This window comes from Macaca nemestrina, chromosome 6 (assembly GCF_043159975.1).
Source record: "Macaca nemestrina isolate mMacNem1 chromosome 6, mMacNem.hap1, whole genome shotgun sequence".
NCBI lineage: Eukaryota > Metazoa > Chordata > Mammalia > Primates > Cercopithecidae > Macaca > Macaca nemestrina.
In genome coordinates this window covers 102,998,999-103,025,845 of record NC_092130.1, presented here as the reverse complement: position 1 = coordinate 103,025,845, position 26,847 = coordinate 102,998,999, and the positions used below count along the sequence as shown (strand labels likewise).

The window sequence follows — 26,847 nt, the reverse complement described above, 5'->3', positions numbered from 1 at the left end:
AGTGTTTGTTTTAAACTTTTTGTAATATGGGTACATGTTAGATAGCATTCTTTTGTTTTTTTTTTTGAGACGGAGTCTCGCTCTGTCGCCCAGGCTGGAGTGCAGTGGCCGGATCTCAGCTCACTGCAAGCTCCGCCTCCCAGGTTTACACCATTCTCCTGCCTCAGCCTCCCGAGTAGCTGGGACTACAGGCGCCCGCCACCTCGCTCGGCTAGTTTTTTGTATTTTTTAGTAGAGACGGGGTTTCACCGTGTTAGCCAGGATGGTCTCGATCTCCTGACCTCGTGATCTGCCCATCTCGGCCTCCCAAAGTGCTGGGATAACAGGCTTGAGCCACCGCGCCCGGCCAGCATTCTTAAAATGTTGGGGTAACTGTAAGATTGTTTGCCTTTAATACCTTCCTGGATTCCTAGCAGTAGACTTAAAAAATCACAAGCTTTTCTTCCACCTCATTAGTATTGGAGTAAATTTATCAATGTATATAGTACTATACGTATCAGTTTGGCATAGGTACTTTTTGTTCAATTCTAGAGAGCATCTTTTTTTATTTAACTTTAAGTTCTGGGAGACATGTGCAGAACATGCAGGTTTGTTTTACATAGGTATACATGTGCCATGGTAATTTGCTGTACCTATCAACCTGTCATCTAGGTTTTAAGCCCCTCATGCATTAGGTATTTACCCTAATGGAGAGCATCTCTTGATATGAGTTATTTTTCCATTAGAACATTGTACATATAGCCCCCATATGGCCATGCATAGGAGATGAGAACTTAAAAAGTTAAAATGTGTTTCCCATAAAATGCTTTATGGTACCTCGAGCTTTAGAAATGAATCCAGTGCTGTCATTGTAGGAAGACAACACATTTACCATTTAATTGTTATGTCAATAACAATTAGTCAGCTTATCTGTTCACTGGGGTATTTCTTTTTTAACCAGAAAGTAGCGTGACTCCCACGACATCAAGCATGGGTGCCCAGCTCAACATCAATGAAACACTTTCTTAAACTCTTTTTGCTTCTGCTAAATCCTACTCAACAGTCCAGCGCATCTCCCCAGGCAAAAACAATCAGTATTTGTTTAGTTAAATATGCTCCTAGAATGTGAACCAATTTGCCTGGCATGGCCTTCTACTTATCAGCCTTAAAATGTTGCCTGAAACATCACATATTTATTGAAGCAAGAGTGTGATTGAATCTTAAGAAATAGATCCCTTTGCTTACCCCAGACTGACTGAAACATACTGTATTCTTAGTGGGTCACTTTCAGACACAGCTAAGGGGGAAGAGTTGTTCTGCTCAGACCTTTGACCAGATGATGAATAAGCCTGGGCCTTAGTTTTGATCTGTGGAGATGTTAATTTGCCACAATAAATCACTGTAGAGTTTCTTTGGATAAGGGGCCACAGTATCCATTCTCTTTCTGGATAAGATATTAATTCAGTTTAATTTGAAATGTTTGAAGATATACTTAAGGAAAAATGTAGGCTTCCAAAGGGTGTAGTTATGCAGGATAGGTTTCTGAACCTTTTGCTGAACAATTTCATAGTAAGCCTGTTCAAAATTTAATTGTTTTTCATGGTGACTCTTTTCCATGCTCTTTTTGTACAAGTTTTATTACACTATGGCTTTTTCTAAAACATAACATAGTGAATGCTTGTATTAAATATAGAATATTTGGATCATCCACTAGAAATTTGGGAGACTCTGCTTCTCTGATGAATTGAGACTGTTTTTAAGGAATGGTGCTGTAAGGCTTTGGAAGAACCGTTTACAAGCAAAACATTGGCAGAGTTTTAATTTTATTTAATGACCTGCTTCCTACCAGTGATCTTGGCAGTGATTTGCAATCAATTCATCATACAGAATGTTGTAACACTGCAATGAGGGCATTGCACTCTAAGAGTCTCATAAATCCACCAGAAACAAAAAACAGGAATTGCATGCTTAAAGACTTCTTCATGCAAAACCCCAAATGAGAAGGTGATTTTATGTTGTTTTCTAAAGTGTCCTCAGAAGCCTTAAGACTTTCTTGTGGATTCTGGGTTTTGAAGTTCCCATTTCTTAAATACTGTTTGGCCCTTTACTGGGCTGTCAAAATAGGAGTTTATAAGTTTTCACCTCATTCAGTTTAGTCACTGATCATTTAGATGGGGAATTCTTGATTCTGAATTACCAAGAGAAGCCCATGACTTTGTGTTTTCCTCTGAATTTAGGGCAGTCACTTTCAACTGCGAGAGGCTGTAGTTTGGGGAGTCTTTGTAGAAATGATTCAGAAAGGAGGCATGTTTCCATCCTGGGAATACACTGACATTTGCTAGAGGCAGATGGCAGAAGATAGGATAGTGTGACATCAGAAGTCAAGAAGACGTCACGTACTTGGCTTTGCCAAAAGCTTCTGGAATCTGCGTGTTCAGGATCTTAAGCTTGTGGGCTTGTCATTTCAGATGTGCCCTTGCAGTTAACTGTTTAACTATGATGGATTTTTTTTTTCTAATTTTAGCATAGTAAATATAGAGCTATTAAACATTCTTAAAATTATGTAAGCCTAAACCCTCGGATGTGTATATATTGTGTTGTCTTTGTTCATTTTCATATGGTTTTGTTTTTGGAATGTTCTTATAACAAGAACCTGGAAGTTTAATATATATTCCATCTGACTAAAACTGAACCCTCTTTAAAGAAACTAAAGGTTTTCAAGACTGTTTTACTTCCAGAGTAGTTTAAACTTCTAGTTCATGATGGATTTATTCCTATCAAAAAGTTGTACTATTTTTGATTACTTGTTAATGTATCCAGATTGGCATGTTAGACACAAGTAGAGCACATCCTGTATTTTTAGATGCTTGATGCTTCTGTTCAGCATAAGCCCTAAAAAATACCAAGTTTTGCAAATGCAAAGTACTTTTCATCGGCGTGGAAATTGGAGGGAAAAAACACAATGAATATTTTGGCCAAAATGTGATGGTCTGTTAGTCAGCATCTGGTAATGAGGCCATATTTTGCATTCGGGCTCCAGTATGAGAAAGTGCAGTTGTACATTGACATCTCCCCTGGGACTGTGGACTAGAACCACATCCACTTTGAAAGGTAATACTGCAAGGGGGGTGCTTAGCCTTCTTTAAGGTACTCCACTGGACTACCTACATAATTTGGTTTTTAAAATGTTTTAGTTTATGCTAAACAAGCAGTCTGAGATAAAGCATGGTAAAAAAAAGTCAAATACTAAATTTGTCTTTATGAGCTCCTTTTCTCTGATGAGCCGACTATGAGTCTGTTACCTTCATGAATATGGGGCAAAAAAGCCTAAATCTGAACTCTGTCGGCTGGAAGCAAACAAAGTACTGGGAAAAATTACATCAAAGTATGCTACTGGTAGAAGTTATCATTGGTCTTGGCAAGACTACAGAGGATTTTTCAAATGCTGCTGACAATAAATTAAAATATTTTCTCTTTGTATTTGTCAGGTAAGAGATATAGATGTAAGATAAGATTAATATATTTGTCAGATTTAGATAAGATGAATATATTTGTCAGGTTCAATCCCTTGCCTACTATGATAGCCAGTCCCTTCACCCCCTCTACAATAGGATAGACACACAATTAAATTCTTCTTTGTATAAATCAAGGTGGGCTTAAAGGTAAAACATTGATCTCTTCAAACAAACTTACAGGACTTCTGGTGGTGACTATTTTCAGTTTCTTTGGAGAGACTATTGGCTAACTTTGAGGATGTATGGTTCAGGAAAGTTTCAGAAAATATGCTGCATGAAGGGATAATTAAATGACTGAGTTAACACTAACCCAGAAAAAAAACACTAGGGTTGAAACAAACCCTAGTTTCTTCTGGTCAAAAATGATGTTGTTTAGCAATAGACTCTAAAATGCTTTATCCAATTTATATTATTTATTGATACATAATTTACATAGAGTGAAATGCTTAGCAATAGCATTTTTGACCAGAATGACCAAGAACTGAATCCGACCAGACATGTTCCTGTGAGGAACTGCCATTCAAAGATGAAAAAATAATGAATCCAACCCCCATTGCCTGCAGCCAAGTTTCAGCAAAAGTTGACTAAAAACACACTTTTCCAATGTAGTGAGCCTTATGTGCATTTACTGATACTTCACTATTAAGTGAGGGACTTGAGTGAAGACAAGAATAGATGAATATATCAAGTGTACTTTATTTATACTGAAAAATGGAGATGACAGGCCGGCATAGTGATTAAGATGGAAGGCTTGGGAATTATGCCTGGGTTCAGATTCCAACTCAGTCATTATCTGTGAAATTTTAAGCAGATGTTTAACTTACTTGGTGTCTCAGTTTCCTCATCTCTACAGTTGGATTTCTGATAGTATCTACTTTGGAGGTGGTATGACGATTACATAAAACAGTGTGTGTACAACTCTTAGACCTTTGTGAGCACTTAATGAACACTACCATGATCACTGTTACTATTATATCTTGTGGTGAGAAAGGAGTACATTATTAGGAAGTGCATCTGCTGCATTCGAGCCACTGGGCTGCTTCTAAAGTGGTTGCTGTGGTGACCAGAGAGACTTGTTATGCCTCATTTGTGTATCACATGAATCAGCACATCTCAAAACTTGTTCCACAATTTGACTGGCTGTTAGTATTAGGTATTATACAAGAATCTCCCATAATCAAATAATATTGAGAAATGCTGATTTTTGGGACTGCACAACTTTTTCCAAACTTCTGTTGTGCTCCTGTGCACTGTGAATCTGCAGAAGTGGCCCTCCTCAAACCCTTTCTTTTTTTGAGATGGAGTCTCACTCTGTCGCCCAGACTGGAGTACAGTGGCCGGATTTCAGCTCACTGCAAGCTCCGCCTCCAGGGTTTATGCCATTCTCCTGCCTCAGCTTCCCGAGTACTCAAACCCTTCTAACCACAGCATCCTCCTTTGGAGACCAGCATCTTGCAGGACTACTTATTCCTTGAAACATGCTTTGGAAAAAACGCTGATGTCAGGGGATATTGAAATAAACTCACTGCATGTGGCACACCCTTCAAATACATTTTTCCTCCCTTTGGAACAGTTGAAATTCAAATGACATATCCTAGCATCATTTGCCACATGGGTTGTGTTTTGAAACCCAAATCTAACACAACAAATTTCAGATAGAGCTTTGTTTAGTCCCCGGGCCAGTATTTGGTCCTGTGGATAAGGGTTGGTATCCAGACCTCTTAGGGCGTTTCTGCATCAGCATTCCAGGGCTTGTTCAAACCCTCCATGTGCTGGAAGTCCCTCACCCTTTATGAGGCACAGTAGGCAATGTGCTTGCACCTCGATCTCAGCCTCAGCTCATGCTGTTCTCTTTCTCATCCTGCGTTCTAGCCATAGGAAGTTCTGTCCATTGTGTGGAAGGCTACGCCCCCCACATCCCCAACCTTTTGTACATGTGTTTCCTCTATCGAGAATATTCTGTCCTCTACCTTTTATTCTCAACCGGAAGACCTCGTACTCATCTTTAAGGACTTGGCTCCAGGGCCAGGTGCTTCCACAATATTTTCTCAGTTGTTTGCTTTATGCAGTTTATTTATTGAGACATAATTTATAGAGAGGGAAATGCTCAGATACTGTTTACTGTCCAGTCAGTTTTGTGGGAAGAATATCAAGGGACAGAGCACTCTGTCACCCTAGAAAGTTCCCATATGCCCCTTTTCAGTCAACGCCTTCCCTTCAAAGCAGCGACTCCTCTGCAGTCCATCACCATGGGTGAATTTCGCTGATTCTAGAATGGAATGGAATGGAACACTCTACCTTTTGGTGTCTGCTTTTTTCACTCAGCATATTATTTTTGAGAGGCAACCATGTTGTTGCATGAGCCCATAATTGGTTCCCTTGTATTACATTTCATTGATGAATATCCCAAAGTTTACTTATCCCTTCCTTGTTGATAGACATCTGGCTTATTTCTAATTTTTGGCCAGTCTGAATAAAGCCGTTCTACACATTCTTATACAGGCTTTTGTGAATTATGTTTATATTTCTCTTGAATTAATACTTAGGAGAATTGCTACTAGGGTGGGTGTCTGCTTAACTTCCAAGAAACTGTGCAACAGCTTTACACTGTGAAATAGTGATTGTCCTGACTACAAACCTCCACGGTGCTGAGACCAGGTTTTGTTCAACCTGACTTTCCTGGTGTCCAGTTGAGGGCAGGGCACATGCTAGACACTCAGTGTTTATTGAAGAATGAATGGATAGGAAGTTCAAATCAGTTTTCATTCTGACAGCCCCACTACTAACTGACAAAAAATGTATGCTTTGTCCATTAAGTAGATGGAAATTTTATTGGCTAAATGTGGGCTGATTATAGGCAGGAAAAAACAAGAAAGACACAGCTTCCTTCTTACTCTGCTCTTGGACTTGCCTCTCTCGTTTCAGGGTGGCAGCATGTGCAGGTATAATCAGGTGTGCAAGTTGACACAGGCCATAGAAGGGTCCTGATCACCAGTAGTAGCTGAGCTCACCTCCTGCAGTTAAATCTCCCAACACTCCCATTCAAGACCTTCCCAAACCTCCTTTTTCATCCCCCCTACCCTTTGGCTCACCTGCACAAATCCGTGTTTCACTCAAACTTGACAACTCTCCCTTCTTTGTGACATCTTGCATGTTCTCCCCTTTGCAATGGCTGCAGACTCCACCCGGAAGGCCTCCCACATGCAGCCAAACCATCTCTTCCTGTTGACACCCTGGGCAGCTTTCAAGGCTCAGTTCATACGCTTTCTCCTCTCTGAAGCCTGCTTTGGCCACCACGTCTGGAAGATTGCTCTCTTTGGAGAGTCTTTGAGATGGTGTCCACCTGCGGACAATGTTCATTAGCCACTTAGCAGGATATTCTGCTTTTCTTCTACTTGTGTCTTTCTGCTCTGTGAGGTAACAGGCTTCTTCAGGGACACATATGCAGTGGCCCTCAGAAGTCTAGTAGGAGCTGAGTCTGCTGGCCACTAAGTAGCTGATGCTACTCTTCATGATCCTTGCTCTTGATGGCTGATTCCACTAAAGAGGAGTTAATTACATGGTAATGTCACAGCTCCTTCTTAAGAGGAGGCTTTAGTACAAACTTGGGAATTCATGTCACCTGGTGGACAATTGAAAGGAAGCCGCTTTCTTGGCCAGGTGCAGTGGCTCATGCCTATAACCTCAACACTTTGGGAGGCTGAGGTGGAAGGATTGCTTGAGCCCAGGAGTTCAAGACCAGCCTAGGCAACATAGTGAGACCCCCGCCCCATCGCAAAAAAAAAAAAAAAAAAATCAAACAATTAGCCAGGCATGGCAGAGTGCACCTGTAGTCCTAGCTACTTGGGGGGCTGAGGCAGGAGGATCACATGAACCTGGGAGGCTGAAGTAAGCTGTGTTTGCACCACTGCACTCCAGTTTGTGTGACAAAACAAAACTGGCTTTTAAAAAATGCTTTAGGATCCAGTGTTAGTCACAGGTCAGATGTTGTCAGGAAGCACAGATATCAAAAGCTAGATTATTGCTATGTATCATTTGCATGCACAAAACAATTTAAAGTCATCTCCCATAGGGAAAGATGGCTCCAAGGAGTAAAGGAATAGAGCTGGGACTACAGGCACGAGCCACCACACATGGCTTTATGTTCTCTTTTGATTGCTGTTTTGGTACTTAAGGTCCTAATTTTGCTTCTGTTTTACAAACTGCCTAATTTTATAATTGTATAATTCCTAAAAATGTTTAATTTCTAGAAATATGTAAGAGGGACCTTTATTCGTATAGCAAACTTACATGTGGAAAGAACACCTGAGGGTATTAGTATCTGCACTAAACAAAACACTGTCTATTTGTTATATTGTACTTTTAAGATTATAATCATTTATGAGTGATGCAAATGCAAGGCTGTGGCTGTGGTTGGGAAAGATGTTTCAGGGCTTGGTTTCTTAGCAAATGTCATTTCAAACAAATAAGAATTTAAAAAATAATGTTTCTCATTTTTAAAAGGAAAAAGTTTTATGTTGTCTTGATTACTGTATCAATTTCTGAAACCAGAATAGGTCTGTAAGTTCTTTGACATCTCAATTTTGTAGCTGACAAAGAGGAAGAAACACTCATTTGTAGACCTTAGAAGTACCCTCAGCACTTTGGGAGGCTGAGGCCAGCAGATCATTTGAGGTCAGGAGTTCGAGAGCCTGACCAACATGGTGAAACCCCGTCTCTACTAAAAGTACAAAAATTAGCCAGGCATGGTGGCAGGTGTCTTTAATCCCAGCTACTTGGGAGGCTGAGGCAGGAGAATGGCTTGAACCTGGGAGGTGGAGGTTGCAGTGAGCTGAGATCGCGCCACTGTACTCCAGCCTGGGTGACAAAGTCGTACTCTTTCTCAAAAAAAAAAAAAAAAAAAAATTAAAAAGAATGGGTTGCCAGTTTTTAAGAAGTCTGGTAATAGCATAATTATTAAGAAGCAGGTAGAACTAATTAGCTTGGGTGTGTTAGGTTTAATTGCTTGCCTTCTTCTCTGGCTCAAAGAAAAACATTGCATCTTGTATGCTTAAGAATTTTAACAGCTGTTTTTCCCTCTACTGAACCAGTAAGAAGTAACTGCAGCATTAAAATTCCTAGGTTGATTTCCTGCCTTACTCAGCTGGCAGAGAAATGAATTTGATTTTTCTATTCTCAGCAAAATGAGAGGCATAACTCTTTTAGTGTGGGTAGGATTGTGAGGCAGGCAGTTCCCCAGAAAGTTGGCTTAGAAGTCTTAGAAGTCTCTGGTCTCTAGAGCCTTAAGAGGAATTCAGTGTCATGAAAATACTACCCTATTCTTGAGGCTGATGACCTGTACGTCATTTAATTCAGTGCACTCAGAAAAAGTTCCGACTTGTATTTATTTATTTATTTATTTATTTATTTATTTATTTATTTAGAGATGGAGTCTCACTCTGTCGCCCATGCTGGAGCGCAGCGGTGCGATCTGGGCTCGCTGCAAGCTCCGCCTCCCGGGTTCACGCCATTCTCCTGCCTCAGCCTCCTGAGAAAAGTTCCTACTTCTTAACAGGGACTCCAAGATTGAATATCTGAATTTGTTTTGATTATTTACAAATTGAATTTGACATATTTCTTGTCTACCTGATTGTATTATGGACAATTTTAAACATATACAAAATTAGAATATAATAACCACTCATGTTCTGATCAGTCAACTTCAAAAATTCAGGAACTTATGCCTCATTGTGTTTCTTCTAGACTCCTACGCCCAGTACACACTGTATTATTTTGAAGCGGATCTTAAACAGCATCTATAAGCATTTATTCATCCATAAGCATTTCAGTATTTGTCTCTAGAAGATAAGGCTCTCTTTTAAAAATCGTTATCACACCTAGGAAAAAATATTTCCATAATATTAACATATAGTCATATGTTTAGATTGCCAGTTATTTCACAATGTCATGTGTGTGTATGCTTTTTCCAGTGTATTTTTGACTCAGGATTCAAATAAAGGCCACACATTGTGTGTTGTAGTTTAATAAAATTTTTAATATGAAAGTTTTAATTGTGAAAATTTTTAAAGTATAGAAAATATGTATTAGGCAATTAACAAATGTTTCCATTTTGCCATATTTATTTCAGATCTTTGCCTTTTTGCTTTTTTAAAGAAATAAAATGTTACAGATATTGCTAAAGGCCCTTACCCATATCTTTTCCCTTGTTTTTCCTACTCAGCAAATATCTTAAAATTGGTGGATATGATTTCCACAGTATGTTTCTATGTTATTGCTACATTTTTATAATGCTACATATTTATATCTAAAAACAAAATATCATAATTTTGTTTTTAACACATATAGCCATTTAAATATATATGTACTTTCTGCAACTTGGTTTTTTCACTCAAAATGCATATTCCTACATGCGACACAAATTGCTCATTTTAAACTGCTATATATTATTTCACTCTAATGAAAAAATTTTAGTATATTACTAAGGAGCATTTAGGGGAACTTACCAGTTTTTTCCTATTAGAAGTGAAGATCAGTAAACACCTTTTTATGCACATCTCCTTAGTCACATGAGTGAGAATTTATTTCAAGTATAACACCTAGAAGTGGGAAGGATGTCTTCACTATTGCCAGGAATGATTGATTTTTCTCCAAAGTTGTTGTACAATATAACTATCATCAGCAAGATATGAGAACTCCAGTTCTTCCAGACCTTCCCCAGCTTGTAGCATTGTTAGGCTTCTAAAATTTGCCCACATGCTGGGCATGAAATGGTAACCCATTCTTTCATACTTCTCTGATTACCAGTGAGATTTAGTATCATTTCATTTTTTTGGCTGTTTAGATGCCTCCTTCTGTGAGTTTCCTGTTCATAAAAGTATTTTCTGACTCACAGCAGATTTTGGAATTTCAAATGTGTTCACTCTTAATTATATAGACAACTCTTTTGGAATACCTTTAATATATTTTGTACTTTGAGTAGTTTTCAGAGAAATCATGTTTACAATGACATGTGAACACTTTAAAATTGGAAAGGACATTCGTGAGAACTAAGCTTTTTCTAGGTGGAGAAGACTCAATTGCAAGTGCAGAAACTACACAAAATGTTATTGGCTGTGCTGTTCCATCCTGCTGAGACTAACCATCTGCCTTGTGTTTTCTTTGCATACCTTTTTCCTTACTCCTTGCTATGTTTTCCTCCAAAGTTCCTGTGCCTCTCTCAATAGCTTATCAATATTATTTTACACACACTCAATATAGTCAACGTCTGTCTGCTTCATTTTCTTTCCTGGAAATTTTGCCTTTAGGGTCCTCTGTACTTCTGTTCCAATACGGACTTGTTGCTCTCCAGGCCTGCTCTGCATGCTCACCCAGGGCCATTCCTTCTCTCTCCTGTGTTGAAACCTCTGTGCCCTCAGTCTCATGCTTCCCCTTTATAGTCTTTTCCTTTATTTGGTTGGACGTATCTCCAGGACCTCCCTAAGAAAAAGTCTGATAAAAGGAAATTTTTTTCCAGATTAGCTGAAGTGTCCTTCTCATTTTATTTTTGCGACTCTGACACTTGTCTTTTAAATAATTTGTCTGGGCTTAGAATTCTAGAATACAAAACTTTTCCTCCAGCCTGTTGAAGGGTTTGATTCCACTTTCCAGGGTTGCTGTTGAGAAGTCTGATGCCTTTCCGCTTCCGGGTTCTCTTTTGGTAACCTGTTCTTAGTTTCTGCATCATTTTAGAATTGTCTTTTTTGTCCCCTCATCTGCATTTTATCACATGCTTCAGTGAGATCTTTTGTTAAAGTCATTTTTACTGGTTATTTATTAGGCTCTTTCACTTTAGAGATGTTTTTCCCTCAGTTCTGGGAGATATTCTATTTAAAAAAAAAATACTTGCTTCTCTTCAGTTTTTTCTTACTGTAACTGTTGCTGCTTGGAAATTGGACCTTTTATATCCTCTGATTTTTCTGTTTCATTTTCCTTCTATTTCCATTTCTTCGCACTTTTGTTCTATTTTCTGGGGGATTTTTTGTTGTTCTTTAACTCCTGCTATTCCATTGATTGTTTAAAAAATATTAGCTAGCATACTGAAAATTTTCAAGGTATTTTTCCTGTTACAGCTCCTATTTTATGGAATCTTGTTTTGTGGCTCAAAAGAATCTGGTTTTGTGGCTCAAAATGTCTCTTAAAGGGTTCTTTGAAGACAGTAACTATGGTTTTTGGAAGTTTTCTTCAGCTTTCTGTGTTCCCGAGTTGTGTTGTTTTCTCCAAGTTAGATTTGTCTCTATTTTAGACTCCTGTTTTCCGATTTCATAGTTTACCTACCATTTTGGATTGGCGTGGGATTGAATCAAATAAGAGATGTATACAAAATATGTAGAACAATGCCTGGCATTTAGTAAGTACTCCATACGTTATGTTGTTTTCGTAATTTTAAAGGTTTTCCACAGCCTGGCTGTTTACATTTATAGATCACCTTGAAATACCTTAAAAACAAACGTAAATGTTGAAGTTTTTGGTGTTAAAATGTAAAAGGTTAGTGTTCTAAGAAACTTGAAATCTTTCAGTTCAAGCATATGTGTACCTTCATCTATTTTTGTCAGTATTGAGAAGTGGCCCAAGTATTATGTCAGAAATAATAGAGAGACTACTAAAGTTTGTAAACTACTAAAGTTTGATATGTATCATTATAAATTAGAGAAAATTCTAGTTTTCCTCGTAATAACAGTTCTCTCCCTCACTTAATTCTGACATACTTTTTCGTGGAGTGAAATGCTTGAAGTGACTGCGTTAGCCTAGGAATTGCTAATAATTTACAGTCTGTTTCATCTGTGACACAGCCTATAATTTGGGTAAATCTATGGGAGTGAATGTCATTCTGAGTGTCATTGTGGGAAAAAGTTGAGGGCTGACTTCTATCTAGTTCAAGTGCTTTACAAATAAGGAAATGGAAGTTCCAGATAAAGTTATTACCCAAGGTCAAATAATGCTAGTGGCTGAACAGGAGAAGCCCTGCAATGTAATCCTATCTTGACTACATTTTCAGTTTGTTTTTGCTAAGACGACAAGGATTAGGCTAAATTAAATTTTAATATCCTCTCTAAACATAAGAATTCCAAATTAGTGATTTCCCATGACTCTAATTATATTAGAATTTTCAAATTAAGTATTCACTAATTCATTTATTCATCTGACAATATACGTTGAAACCTACCACTATTATAACCTGAAGTTTACTTTGGTAGTTTTGGACTAGTTATACTACTTTTTATTTCCTATTTCTTAAATATTACTTTTTAAGCTTCAAATGAACACAAATTTTAAAGACTGGAGAATAGAAATCCAAATTCCAAGAAAACCTTAACTCATTTCTAAGGACAGATACACCGAGGCTATAAAATGAAATATTTCCTGAATTCTGTTTTACATAGGAGATGTTATTAGATTTTCTAGGCAAGAGCAAAGACCATACCTGAATCTGTCTTCTTTTTAATGGGTAGCTATAAGCTCAAATGAGCTTATCCATTTTATAGCGTAGGTTCACACAATTTGTGTATCTTTCTAAATAAATATAAACCCATACATGCCCTAGCCAATGACTTGTCATACAGTTGCATTAAAATTGATCTAAACATAGTTGGCATCCAGAGGAGGCTTCTAATTTATTACCACAGTGTTCCATTTATATCAGATATATAGAAGCTAGACTGTTGGAATAACAGAACCCTTTATAATATTGTAGTCCAAATATATGGAAGCCTATAGACTTTTAAAATGTTATAGAAATTTTCAAACCTATTCAAAAGTAGAGAGAATTGTTTAGTGAACCCCATCTGCCCACAGCCAACCTTAATTCAGTGCTTTTTCCCTCTTCTCTTGCATTGGGCTCTCTTAAAGCAAATCCAGGACATCCTATCATTTCATCCAGAAATACTTTTCTCTAAAAGATAAGCACTTTTTTTTTTTTCTGTAACATAACCACAATATGATCATCACATCTAAAAAAAAATTGACAGTTGTTACTTAAAATCATGCTGTCAGTATTTGGACTTCTCTGGATTGTCTCATAAATTTTTTTTCCCCTCTGAGTTGGAATCCAAATAATTTCATATATTGCATTTGGTTGGTATGTCTCTTAAGTCTCTTTTAATCTAAAGTTCTGTTGCCTCCTTTAAAAATTTTACAATTGTTAAGAAGACTGGGTTGGGTTTGTTTGTTTTTTATTTTATTAAATGCCTCTTGAGTCATAAGGACTGTGTTATTTGTGGAAAAGACCAGTTCAATTTTTTTCCTGAAATATTCCCCACATTCTGGATTTTCCTGATTGCATTCCCATCGTGTCATTTGAAATCTTCTTCTGCTCCTATATTTCCTGTAAATTAGTAGCTGGGAATATAAATTTGATTAGATGCAGGCTTTATTTTTTGACATGAAAAAAAATACATAGATGGTGTTGTAAATTGCATCTCATCACGTGGCACACAATGTCTGTTTCTCTTTCTGTGTTATTAAAATTGATCCTTGGGTTCAGATGTTGTCAGCTTGATCTGTTATGAAGTTTCACATCAGCTTTTTTCCTAATGATTTTAATAGCCATTGATAATTATTGCCTGGGTCTAATATAGATGTTACATACAGAATTTAGAAGCTTCTGAATTTGGAAAAGTTCACCTATTTCCACCTTCTCACTCCTGATTTGTTCTGGCATCTTGACCATTTTTGTCTCTTAATCTTTAATAGACTTATAATTCTTGAATGCACTATTCTCCAACTATGTTACAGGGAACACAATGCTGTAGGGTAACTGTGAGAAAAGGCTCCCTGAGTTTGGGGGATACTACATACTGGTTTCTGCTCTGAGAAATTCATAATACACATGAGCCTATTGAAGTTCGGGGGGATCCGTTGATTAACAAACTTGATTTACCCAGAATTTCATCAATTTATTTGACCACTGCATTCTTTTATCATCAATATCTATTGGCATCCTGTTTAGAGAAACATACTTTGAAATGCATCTCAAGGAAGAGGAAAAAGTAGAATTGTTTGCCCCATACTCCCATGGGGCTTGTGACATGAAGGCCATGACTCCCTAACAGTAGCCTTCTTCTTGAGGGAAGGAAGAGCATGAGAACGAATCAAAGTTCAGACAGCAGAGAGGACTGATGTACCATATCATATCTCCTGTTAATATAATGCCATCTTCATTGTATGGATTGCTTTCATTTCTGTTTCTTCTCAGCATTGCTTATATAGCCCATATTGACTATTCCAAATATGTTAAGTACTGATTAAAGTTCAACTCTCACAATCACAACTTAAAAAATTGTAACACAATTTGTTCTTACTTTACAAATTTATACATGTATTATACATGCCCCATGCAGACACAAACACATGCCCACCCCAAAGCACACTTCAGTTGTTTTATATCAGGTGCGGTATTGATATGAAGAATAGAAAAGGGAATTATAACACTAATTTAGAGTGTTTGCTTCAGATATAAACTCCAGACTGGTTTTCATGCCAGGGGCTCACATCCTATTTATGGCTCACTACAGAAAATTGAGTTGCACAAAATTAGGGACAGAGACCAATTTTTATTTGTTCTGAAGATACCTCGAGCTCTGTATGATAAATGTTTTCCATCAGAAGAAACAATGTTGTGCATTAATGCTCCTGAGAAAACTTAGGGATTGCCAGTAATGCCATCAGGAAATGATTTTTTAAATGTTTCAGAGGGTAAATATGAATCAACCACTAAATAGGGAATATAACTTATTTTACAGAGTTGGAACATTAATGATAAGCCCTTCCCCCCCCGCTTTTTTTTGAAGTAGAGTTGTTCTAGGAAAGTGTGAATTTTGGATTTAGGAACATGCACAAGGGATATAGTAATAAGAAGTACAAGTCAGACATATGATTAAAATAAGCAAGAATAGAGCCAAGGCTCAGAAGACACGAAGTTCTGTTTTGTGACCTTTGTTGGGGAGGATGGAATGGGATAAGACAGGGAGAGAACTGAACAGCGCGTCATCAGTGCTCTCAACAGCAGACTAAACACGCTTTGTGCAGCCCTGGGCTTCTGGGTGCCTGGCCATGGGGTGCACTGGTGAGCTAAATTCAGACCTTGACAGTGGATGTTTATGATGAAAATGATACTGCTGCATTTAGATTTAAATAAAACTTTGATTTAACAATGATCACGATCATGATGCTTTTCTATTCAGCAGGAAGAAATTCAGAAAAAGGCAAAGGCTACATTAAGTATTTTTCAACTGTAAGACAACCCTTTTTTACTTGTCACCGTCCTGTTCTTTATGACAAATTACTCAAGTTTGCTATTCATCAGAGGGAAGGTCAAGTGTGGAGTTTGATTATGGACAGTATCTTCTACTCGTTAGTTAACTTTGCAAATACTATCTTTTGAGGATGGTGTGTGGGCTCACTTCAAATGTATGTTCTTAGGAAGACTGAAAATATAGTAATGGGACAAGTGTGGCAATTGCCTTAAAAACATGATTTTGAAATGCTTCACACTGCATTTCAATGCTTCATTCCTGCATCAGGTAATAAATTTGGTTGTGTTTCTCAAGTATAAAGCAATTGAAAAATGCATGCTTTTTTTTTGTACCTCCAGAATATTATTTGGTGAATCACTGAGCCCAAATACAAATGTAAAATTTCACACGTAACATAAGAAGTGTAAGAGGCCTTAATGATGATTTCACTTCAATCCTTCACGAACTGAAGCCCAGAGAGGGGCAATGACTTGCCTAAGATTACATTTTACCTTGTGATTTAAAAGATTTTATTCACTTCCCAGTTTAGGAGGCACTTTGTTCATTTTATTATTTTTATTTTTATTTTTATTAAGTGATCCTCCTGCCTTGGCCCGGCAAAGTGCTGAGATTACAGGTGTGAACTACCATTGCCCAGCCACTTTGTTCATTTTAAATATGACACATAGTTGCATTTTATGCACTGTGATGATAGTCTGGTCTTGAAAATAGCCAACTAGTCAGTTGGCTCAAAAGAATGATGATAATGGTGAGCCAATGGAGGGAAGGCTGATTTCTCCTCACTGTTAGAAATGTCAATATTGGGTAAACAGAGAAAAGTGTGAAAATAATAAACGCAAGTGCCAACCAGCAGGTTGCACCTAAGGGTTAAATACTGGAAGATTTAGGAAACTTTCTCTGGATATCAGTGCTATCTGCAAGTGTGTCTCCTGACAGTCTAAGTATTTCATGCCCCACATACCCAGAAGGAAAAGGAATGGTGCCAGCCAAAATGTAGGTACCTGTAATTTTTTGAAACCATGTTAGGAGACTAACTTAGACCCCCTACAGTGGTCCTCATAATGTGAGTATCGAAGTTTCCTGCAGAGGCTGAAATTTTAGTTTGTGAACAAAAGCTCAGTAATGTAGCAGAAAAAACCCTCAACCAAGATCCCACTTTTCTACTTGGTTTAGTCAGACTTTGGGGCTTTTGTGTGTTTTAGCTTATTTGCTCTAAAGGTTAATAATACTCAGTCTGTTTAGTTTCCAGAGATAATGATAGGGATCAAATTATTTCTTTTATGTCAAGAGGCAAAATTGTGTTGAGATACTTGGCTGAAAGGTTTTTTTTGTAGTTGTTTGGGTTTTGTTTCATTATAATAGTGTTGGTTTTTAGTTGACCAAATTGTGATTGTATTACTGTTTCCTTGCTTATTATAAATAAGTTATTACATTTTTATGTCCATCGGTTTACAGGCAATTCAATCACAAATGAAATTGGATGATTAGTTTTACATAGCAAGAATTCTGCTTTCTGAGTCAGTGAGGTTTAATATTAACAAATGTTTTTTCAGTTTAGGGTTCTATATGATGATCATATTCTCTAGGGTAAAAAGTGTGGAAAAAGGTGGCTGGCCTTGAGAAATATACAATTGCTGTGCTGGTTCTTTCAGAGTTGAAATGGAGTAACAAAATCAGAAATCACCAAACGGTTTCTAATTTCAAAGACAGACTGTCTGACCTTGCCTACATAGTTCAGGTAGAAACCAAGAAGGAACATGGAGAAGGAAATTGAGTTACCGTCCAGGTGACATACAACCACAGCCACCTCCAGTAATACATCTGGAATTACAACATGGGCCGTTCACTTAGGGCACGATGAGCTCTCACCTAGGAATGTGTTTCTCCTGTATTTTTATTCTTATTTGAAAAAGTTCTGATTAAACTTCCACACTACACCACACACACACACACAGACACTCTACTCCCTACCCCCCATCCCCATTCATTCTTGGTTCTCTATCTTCCCGAACTAGAGCATACAGTGTAACTTAGAAATAATTCTTTTTAAATATACATTCAATTTGGCTGTTTTTGAATAAGTCTTCTCTTGAAGCCATTAAGGAGACTTTCCATGTACCTCAAAATATCAGTATTTTGAATTTTTTCCTCCATGTTTCACACCCCAGATGAAGAAAACCTACCTAGATTAAGGGCTTCCAGTATGTCTGGCATTGTCAGATGTGTCAGCAATCACCTCCCAGCTGCCTCATTCACTGGATGATTTTTCATCCTCAATGTAGTACATATTTTATGCCCTGGCTGGCCCTTCTGTTGCCAAGGAGGCAGCACTGTTGTGGCTCTGGTGACCTGTTCAGTCTGCCAGTGTCTGCTGGATGGAAATTTGGGGGCATTTTTTTGAAGTTGTATAAAATTAAACATCAGCAATTTAGCTGTGCATATTTGTATTTAGAGGTGAAATAGCTTCAGTTGAAGGCTGGGAAAAGGAATTGGAAGTGTGACTGCGTGTCGTGACCACAGGCATGCTTTGTCTCCCAATGTGGTAAAATAGGATTCAGAGCATTCCAGGTTGATTTGTAATGTTGCCCTGACAAGGAAATCATTGCCTGGGAATATTTTTGTTTGCCCAATTAAGGGAGGTTCCTAGTTCTATAACAATTGCTGTGTCAGTTTTGAGAAGCTTAACATTAATATGTCTTTTTTTTTTTTTTTTTTTTTGCCTTTGCTTTCTTCTTTTTTTTGGCAAGTGACTCTTCAAAATGTAGTATTGAAGGGAGGGCAAGTGTTAAACATCGAGGGTCTCTTAATTTAGAAAAGATGGCCAAGCCATTTTCCACACAAAAAGAAATGAGAAGCATGAGAGTCTTGATCATCAGAGCAAGGCCTCATTACATGGCCGCTGTCCTCTGAGCTCAGATCCAGATCACTTCCTAGCTGCACGATGAGGGGCAGAATTTCACTAGCCTGAGCCTTGGTTTCCCAGCCTGTAAATTGTGGGTTTTAGCATTTTGAGACTTAGAGAGAGAGGACGAATGTAAAAGTGCCCAGAGAAATCTCTCTGTAAATGGTGGCAGTTAGAGGCGCTTTCTGCGGGTATACTTTCAGTTGTTAGTCAGTTCCTGGAATTGGATGTACAGCATTTAGAATCAGGAGCAGTAGAATCAAGCTTTGTGCCTATTGGCATCTAAAGGGTCAGGGATGGGCTAAGCCTTTGAGCAGAGCTGTGGTTGCAGCCTCACCCCCGTGCCTCCCTACCTCTCTTCCTCCTCTCACCTGCCTCGAGGGTCCTCCTTTGCTTCAGAGGCACAGTCCAGCTTTGGTGCAGCTCCTCCAGGGATCTTTATCTGCTCCTGTGGTCCTGGCTGCTCCTCCCCTATTGACCCACCTCCTATTGGAAGATGGGATGAAATGAGGTGTGGCAAGGCCACCATGTCCCCAAAGACGGAGCCCTCTGGGGACAGTTTTCCTTTCATTCCTGCCAAGCCTTGCTTACTACCTTCTCTAGCAACCAAAGATCCTTGTCAGGAGGGCAAAGGCCACAAGCATTTGTGTCATTAGAATGTCTGCACGTGTGTGTATCCATCTAAATAACAGAGGCTTTGAGAAAATGTGGCGAGGGTTACAATGGCCTCTTTTTTTTCTTTATGTTCTTTAATTTTTTAAAAATTTTAATTTGTATAAGTTTGTAGTAGGTGTATGTGGCCTCTTAATGACTGAAAAAAAAAAAAAAATAAAAAGCAGGTGGGCCTGAGAGCTATTTGCCCTCCTTTCCCACCTGGACTTCCATTCCTACTTAGGTTTTTGTTCCAACACAAGGTGGTTATTTGTAATTTTGCCATATGGCTGAGCCTGAGGGTGAGTGGTCAGTGGAACAAGTGCAGGGAAAATGGTTTGCAGCAAGTGTCTTTCTTCAAAAATCAAGCCTCCCTTTTGTCTTTCCTTGAAACGATAATATTAGAGGATTTTATCAGAAAAAGGGAGAATACACAGTGTCCTGCTGTTGCTAGGTAACCAGAAAACATCAAACCCAGTCAGAGCTGAAACTGGCTCGATTTTCCCTAGGAACCTGGCTGCTCTTGCTGAGTACTTTGTGTAGTATTAACAGATTTGTTATTAACAGCATAATGGTGAGGCTGGAGGGTCTCCTTCATTCTTTCACTTTTTGCCCCCACCCCTTGCCCACATCAGTAAAGCGCCAAATATGTTATTGGAGCCTTGAAGTCAATTCTTGACTTACAGATATGCTGAGGGAAGGTGCTCTGCAGATGCAAATACAGTTGATTTACACATAGCTGGAGTATATACTGTATTTCCATGACCTTCACCCATTTTAAAAATAAACGGGCATCCCTTTTTCAGCCATAGCAGTAGTTTACGGGCCTATGAACGGTGACCCATATTTAGTCACAGGAGACATTTGTGCACACAATCGAACACATCTTAATGATACTGATGAATGATTTTGACACTATTATGTTCCTTTCTCCTTGGGCCTGGCCATTCCGTGGCTGACTATATGGGCATTGCATTTCCTAATCTTAGCTCGAACGCCAAGACATCTGTCTTGTACATCTCAGGCAGACTCCTGTAACCTGTGCTGTCTGTTTCTTGCAGATTTGGAAACCTCCCACACTGAGTCCCCAACCCCTCATGACTCAAATTCACACCGCTCTCAACTGCAGGCGTTTATAACAGAAGGAAAGCTAAATCTACCGGCAAGGACAATGACCAGACAAGATGGGGAAACTGGAGATGGCGCCAAAGAAAATATTGTTTACCTCTAATTGTGTTGTCATTTTTCCAAACAAAACAAAACACTGGCACTTTTGGGAGAAACTTTTTTTTTTTTTTCCATTCCTTATGTATGTGTGATTGTCTGTGTCCAAATTGCTTTAAGAATAATATTTAATATTTCCTGCAAGCTCATTTTTTGGCATAAGTCTAATTAAATTATTGAAAGCAGCCCTGTTTGTATAATCTTTAACTTATCACATCTAATTTCAGATTTCTGGAGGAGAAGCTAACTTGAACAAGCAGAAATATTTTAAAAGTTGTTTTGACTCTAGAGTAAAATTCCATGTCACATTTTCTATCCAATCACTGGATTTCGAGATTCCTTTTAAGATCTCAATGAAGCAATTTGGATTTAAAGAGTGGTATTCACAAGGGGTGAACTTTCACAGCCAGGGCAGTTGCCTCAGTGCCCACATAGGCAGAGGAGGATGTGGGAAAGGGCTTTTCTCAGCTAGTTTTTATGTGCTTATTTCTTCTGGGAGCATTAAAAGTGGTGATCTGTTACAGTCACTATTCAACTGGGCACCTGTTGTGATTGGTCAGTCACTGAGCTAGGGATACAGTCCGGACTTGCTTAGTACCCAAGCCTAATGCTGGTGGGGTTTCAAGACACAGTTCAGCATCATCTTTTAACGAGGCCCAGAGGCCTAGAGCTCCCAGTAAGTCATTTTGATGTAAATAGTGAACTTTGTTAGAGCCCTCAGTTCTATCAGCTGGCCTGTCCCTCCCAGCACCTAGAGCACCAACTACCACTCCCTGGAAAGAACCCTTCTCTGCAGTTTTTTTAAGGACAAAACTGCCCACTCCTCATGAAGCTTGCTGCCTGGAAACACGTTTCCACAAAGGAAAACTGGCATATCCTGCCTTCTGAGTAGTATGGGTCTGTGTGAGAAACCAGGAGATATTTTTATCTTGTTCGGAAGTACTTGTATGTATTTTGGTGTCAATAAATATCTTTTACCTCATTATTTTACTTTGTAATTTTAACATTGTGTGTAGGACCATAGTAAAACACTCATTTCACACACACATATAATCTCACCTCATGAAAAGTGAAAATAAAGGAAGACTATTAGATTCATCCAAAAATGCAACACTTACTAGGAGTGAGATGTGATAGGAACAGAAAAAAAAAAATCACCCAGATTCCAATAGTTTTTTCTCCCTACTTAAAGTTGTTAAGTTGGATATCTACATTATATTTTTACTTAGGCAAGTCCAATCCTAATTTTTTAAAAAGCCCCTTTCGGGGGCTGTCTTTTTCTGGCTTTTGCTGCTTCTGGCTATTTTTGTCACAATTACATTAAAAATTCAGTGATCTTTTCACAGAATGGATATAACTTATTAAAATTCTATTCAATCACTTCACCTCCAAGCTGAATTCCTCAATTACAACATGTATCTCCCATTCCTAAAGACATCTAGAAATATCTGTCTTTCCTTTTTCAATAAGGTCTAGTCCAGAATCCTCTATCTCTTGAATGTAAAGCATATAGATATTTCATTCTAAATCCTTTCTCCAATAACTATAAATACCTTTCCTTTCTTCATGACATTATATATAGAAATAGTGAAAATATGTTAAGATGTTCAAAATCCTCATGGCGTTCTTTCTTTAAAAATGTGCGAGCTCTGGATTTTCAAGACCTGCAAAACAGGTCTGCATGCAGTTCCTCTGGGAAAGCTGGAGCATTTTTTTAAGTACCTACATTCATAGGTTCCTCTGGGCAATTCTCTTATTTAATATGATGACTTTTCAATGGCATATAACTACATTTTAAAGCTTTCTTGATAAGTTCTTCCTTTTCTCCATGTCCTCACTATGTAATGAGCTCAAATCCTACTATGGTCTGAATGTCTGAATGTTTGTGTCCCCCCAGATTTATATGTTGAAAACCTAATCACCAATGCATTGATATTAGGAGGTGGGCCTTTAGGGGGTGACTAGATCATAAGGATGGGGCCCTTGCGAATGGGATTAGTGCCCTTATAAAAGCGGCACTAGAGAGCTCTCTTGCCCCTTTGCCATGTGGAGGATGCAGCAAGAGGACACTTTCTGTGAACCAGGAAGTTGGCCCTCACCAGACATGGAATCTGATGGTTCCTTGACCTTGGACTTCCCAGCCTCCAAACTGTGAGAAATCAGTTTCTATTGTGTGTAATACACCGAGTTTATGGTCTCTTTTGTTATAGTAGCCCAAACAGACTAAGGTCTCAAGACAGAGTCACAGAGTGACTCTAGCACAAATTTACTAATCTTAAGAGATGACCACTCTATTTTTCAGGATCATAAATGAGTTTCCCCAAAAGGACCTACTTTTCTCACCAAGTTAAGAGCTTAAAGGAAACATTCATTCCTTTAGAGATTTGTCCTAGAAAGAAAAGCAATATTTTTTGCTCTGTCCCTTCCAGGCTGCATGAATTTATTCATCATTTCATTTAGAGTCCAAGCTACTCTGCATTTCATCAGGACTATATCATTCCTGGAATCGTGCAACACTTCCCAGCCCACTCACAGTTGAAGCCCCTATTCATTCAGAAAAGGGTAACAGCCCTTGGTGCAGAGGACTTGCTGTGTGTGTGAGAGTTATGTAAGGTGAAGAATGTGAGTATCATTACATCATGGGGTGACAAAGAAGTGGAGAGGAATATGTATTTCTTCCTGTGACCTAGGAATGCATGAGTTACTTTCAAACTGAGAACCAACCTGAGATTGTTAATGTCCAACCCTCTGTATCTCTCTCATTGAGAGGCAGCAGAGCATAGAAATTGAAAGTATGGATTCTGGATCCACATCTGCCACTAACTCGTTGTGTGTCCTTGGCATGTTACTTCACCTCGTGCTGTTTCCATTTCCTTATTTATAAAACAGGGATGACTACCTTATGGAATCGTTGCAAAAATTAAATGATTAATATATGCAATATGCTTAGAATAGAGCTTGGGATATAGTAATCACTAAATATATGCTAGCCAGTATTATCATACTGTTTAAAAAATCTGTTAATAATTGCTCAGCCTAGTCCCAGTCTTTAGGCAGATTGCTTCCGCATAGCCAGAAAAGCTGAATAGAAAATTCAAACGTCTGGAGATTGCTAGACATAAGACTGGGGAAAGTTAGGTAAGTTGAAAGTTAGCTTTCAACTTATTTGCATTTCTAAATCTCCTCTTAACTCAGGTATTCAGTAAACATTTATTGACGGTCTGCTAAAGGCCAAGCAATCTGTGCGGGACAAAATAAAGATGAATAAGCATGCAAGCCATTGGAGAAGACTAACACATGAACAGATGATCCTAAAGTAGAGAGGTGCCAATAATTATATAGAGAAGTACAAGTTGCCATAGGAGCTCATAGGAAGAGCACACTGGAGGCTAGTAATATGTGAAATGGAGTTGTTTTAAAGAAGATGCTTGAGGCTGGAAGGATAGAGAGCGGGAGTAGGGAAAGACATTCTAAGCAAGCAAAATGCTATGGTTTGAATATGTCCTCAAATTTCATTTGTTGGAAACTTAATCCCCAAATTTTTATATTGATTGGAGGTGAGGTCTTTGGAAGGTAATTAGTATTAGATAAAGTCATCAGAGTTAGGCCTCTATGATGGTACTTCGTTACCTTCTAACAAGAGGAAGAGAGACTTGAGCTGACATGCATGCTCTTGCCCTCTTGCCATATGATGCATTCTGCCATGTTATGACAAAGCAAAGAAGGCCTTCACCATGCTCTTGGACTTCCCAGCCTCTAGAACTGTAAGACTGTAACATTTTGAAATAAATTACCCAGTCTCAGATATTCAGTTATCATAACAGAAAATGGACTAAGACAGAGGGAAACCTGAGCCAAAGTCTGGAGGTTTGAAACAAAAGACAAGAGAGACACTGTGGCATATATTTGGAGATACCTAAAAAGAGTTCCTCCCCTCTAGATTAAGGTGTCCAATGAGAATGTCCATCTATCTCTGCCTCTTTCAAGTACTCTGTATAAGAAGTGGGGGAATGTGGAAGTCCACCCCTGACCTCATTGGTAACTGATCAGGTTCCAGGCTATGGAGCAATAGCAGACTCCTTCCTGGGATGCTATGCACTTAAAGTGTAATCAAATGCCCCTTCATCCCCTCACCTTTCCACATCCACCTCTTCCATAGAGCAATGTAGGTTCTAGTCAAATGGGGAATTGGATATCTTCCCATTTGATCCCAAGTCAGAAGAAACTAAGAGTAAAAGGAGTCCTGGGATCACCTGAAGATGCTTATTGGAACAAAGGGGACCAGGAGGATGCCTAAGTGTACTGCTAAGGGGCGGATTGATGACTTGTATGATAACCCACAAGGCAAGATTGTAAGTAGAGAAAAAAAGACAGGCTGATGTACCTCTTCTGCTTTATTTTTTACCCAACCCTGATGCTACTCATAGCTCCCTGTTTTAATCTACCACCTAAGGCTGTGTGGAGAATGGAAAAGAAAAAAAGGAGGGGAACACATGGAAGATTCCAGAATTATCTTGATTGACATGCAGAGTTTGCTCTTTTCTTTCCTGACTGCCTCTCATGCACAGATGTCCCTCTACCAGTGTGAGAGAGGCAGTGAAAAATATGGAAAAGCCAAACAGACTTGGGCCCTACTTACTGGATCTCCCCCAGGGCCACAGGGTTGCACACCACCAGGGGGCACTACGCATGCTCTGGAGCACACATGCTTGTAGATTCTAACATGAGTGGAAACTTATGGAGTTGTACAATCCTGCAACCTTGCTTCTGAGCTAGGTTTGCTTACCTATGAAATGATGATAATAATAATAGCTATGTCCGGATCACCTGAAGTCAGGAGTTCGAGACCAGCCTGGCCAACATGGTGAAACCCTGTCTCTACTAAAACTACAAAAATTAGCCAGGCATGGTGGCAGGCGCCTGTAATCCCAGCTACTCAGGAGGCTGAGGCAGGTGAATTGCTTGAACCTGGGAGGCAGAGGTTGCAGTGAGCCAAGATCGTGTCACTGCACCCCAGCCTGGGGGACAAGAGCGAGACTTTGTCTCAAAAAATAAATAAATAAAAAACAATAATAATAGCCATGTCTTGCAGGGCTGTTGTGAACTACTTGAAGAAGCCCAGTGCAGTAAATGGCATACAGTCAGCACTCTAAATATGAGAGCAGTTGTTATATGCTGGGGATAGGGGTAGAAAGGCGGCAGGCTTGGGCATGCTCAAGAATCGAAGTAAGTGGGGCATCACTACTTCAGTTTTGTCCAGCTCATTTTCCTGTGCTGAGAGATGTCAAAGATCAAAGTCTGTTAGGATGCTGGGCTCAGAGTAAGAGCTTCATACTACTTATTGGATGAGAGGATGAACAAGAGTCTTTGGAAATCAGAGATCAAAGAGTTGACAGAACTAGAACTAGAACCCTGATCCATTACATTTCTTTGCCTCTGGCTGGTGAGTTCAAAGCAGTCAGCTCAAGTTGATGATTGAACATCGTTTTGGGTGAAGTAACAAGGGAGCATGGTTCAGTGGTTCTGTAGAAGCTTCATGGCTGAGAAACTTCAACATGCCATTAATTGAATCCTAGTTGTCTATCTACTAATAAAACTCTTTGAAAGGCAGAAAGTCAAAGGTTTTAGATACTACCAGCAGCTATGGGTCTCACAACAAATGCCTAAGGGGAAATAATGAACTTGGTACAAACATAGGATTATATTTTCTCTGCTGATTTCACTAGATTCTATAGTTACATTAGAGAACTGTTCCTTATTTCTGCAAGAGCCCCAATTTCTACCTTCCCCTTTTTTATGCATAGGTCTGGCAATAAATTTAACTTGGCTCAGTCTCCAGGCAATCCAGGGTTAAACTGTCTCCTGGGGCACAAAATTTCAGTCCCTAGGGAAAGTTTGAAAATGTTCTCTTCTTGTTCAGAAGCTCATTTGAGTGTCTCCATTTTATTTCATAAATGAGATCTGATTTGTCTCCGAACATGTATTTCTACTTACTCAAGAGCGTGTCTATGTTCTTTTCTTTCTCTCCTGAGCCGGTTTTGGGATGTTTGCCTATTCATAGAAGGAAACAGTGAGGGAGAAAGCAGCTAGAACTCTGATGAATGGTTTACTTCTTGTTAGCAACCCAAGTTAAACATTTAATGATGGAAGTGGGTATGGGCTGAAATGCCATTTGGGGGTAAATTCCTGGCTTCATTTTTTCATGCTCTCTTTACCACTACTTGCCCCAGCCCCCCACACCCTGTATAATGTCTGAGCAGGTTTTCTGCATAGTTGCCAGTGCTTA

The 26,847-nt window shown here is 38.9% G+C and overlaps 1 protein-coding gene across 4 annotated transcripts in view; it reads left to right on the top strand.

Annotated features, from left to right (window-relative positions):
- The window catches only part of LOC105475154 (Rho guanine nucleotide exchange factor 28), a 311,081-nt gene extending 290,333 nt beyond the window's left edge, over nt 1-20,748 (top strand). For all 4 annotated transcript variants that reach the window (XM_011730182.3, XM_071098819.1, XM_071098818.1 and 1 more), the window contains one exon: nt 20,399-20,748. In XM_011730182.3, coding sequence (XP_011728484.2) covers nt 20,399-20,568 — 170 coding nt within the window. In that variant the 3' untranslated portion in view covers nt 20,569-20,748. The remainder of the gene's footprint in view (nt 1-20,398) is intronic.
- The last annotated feature ends 6,099 nt before the right edge of the window (nt 20,749-26,847 follow it).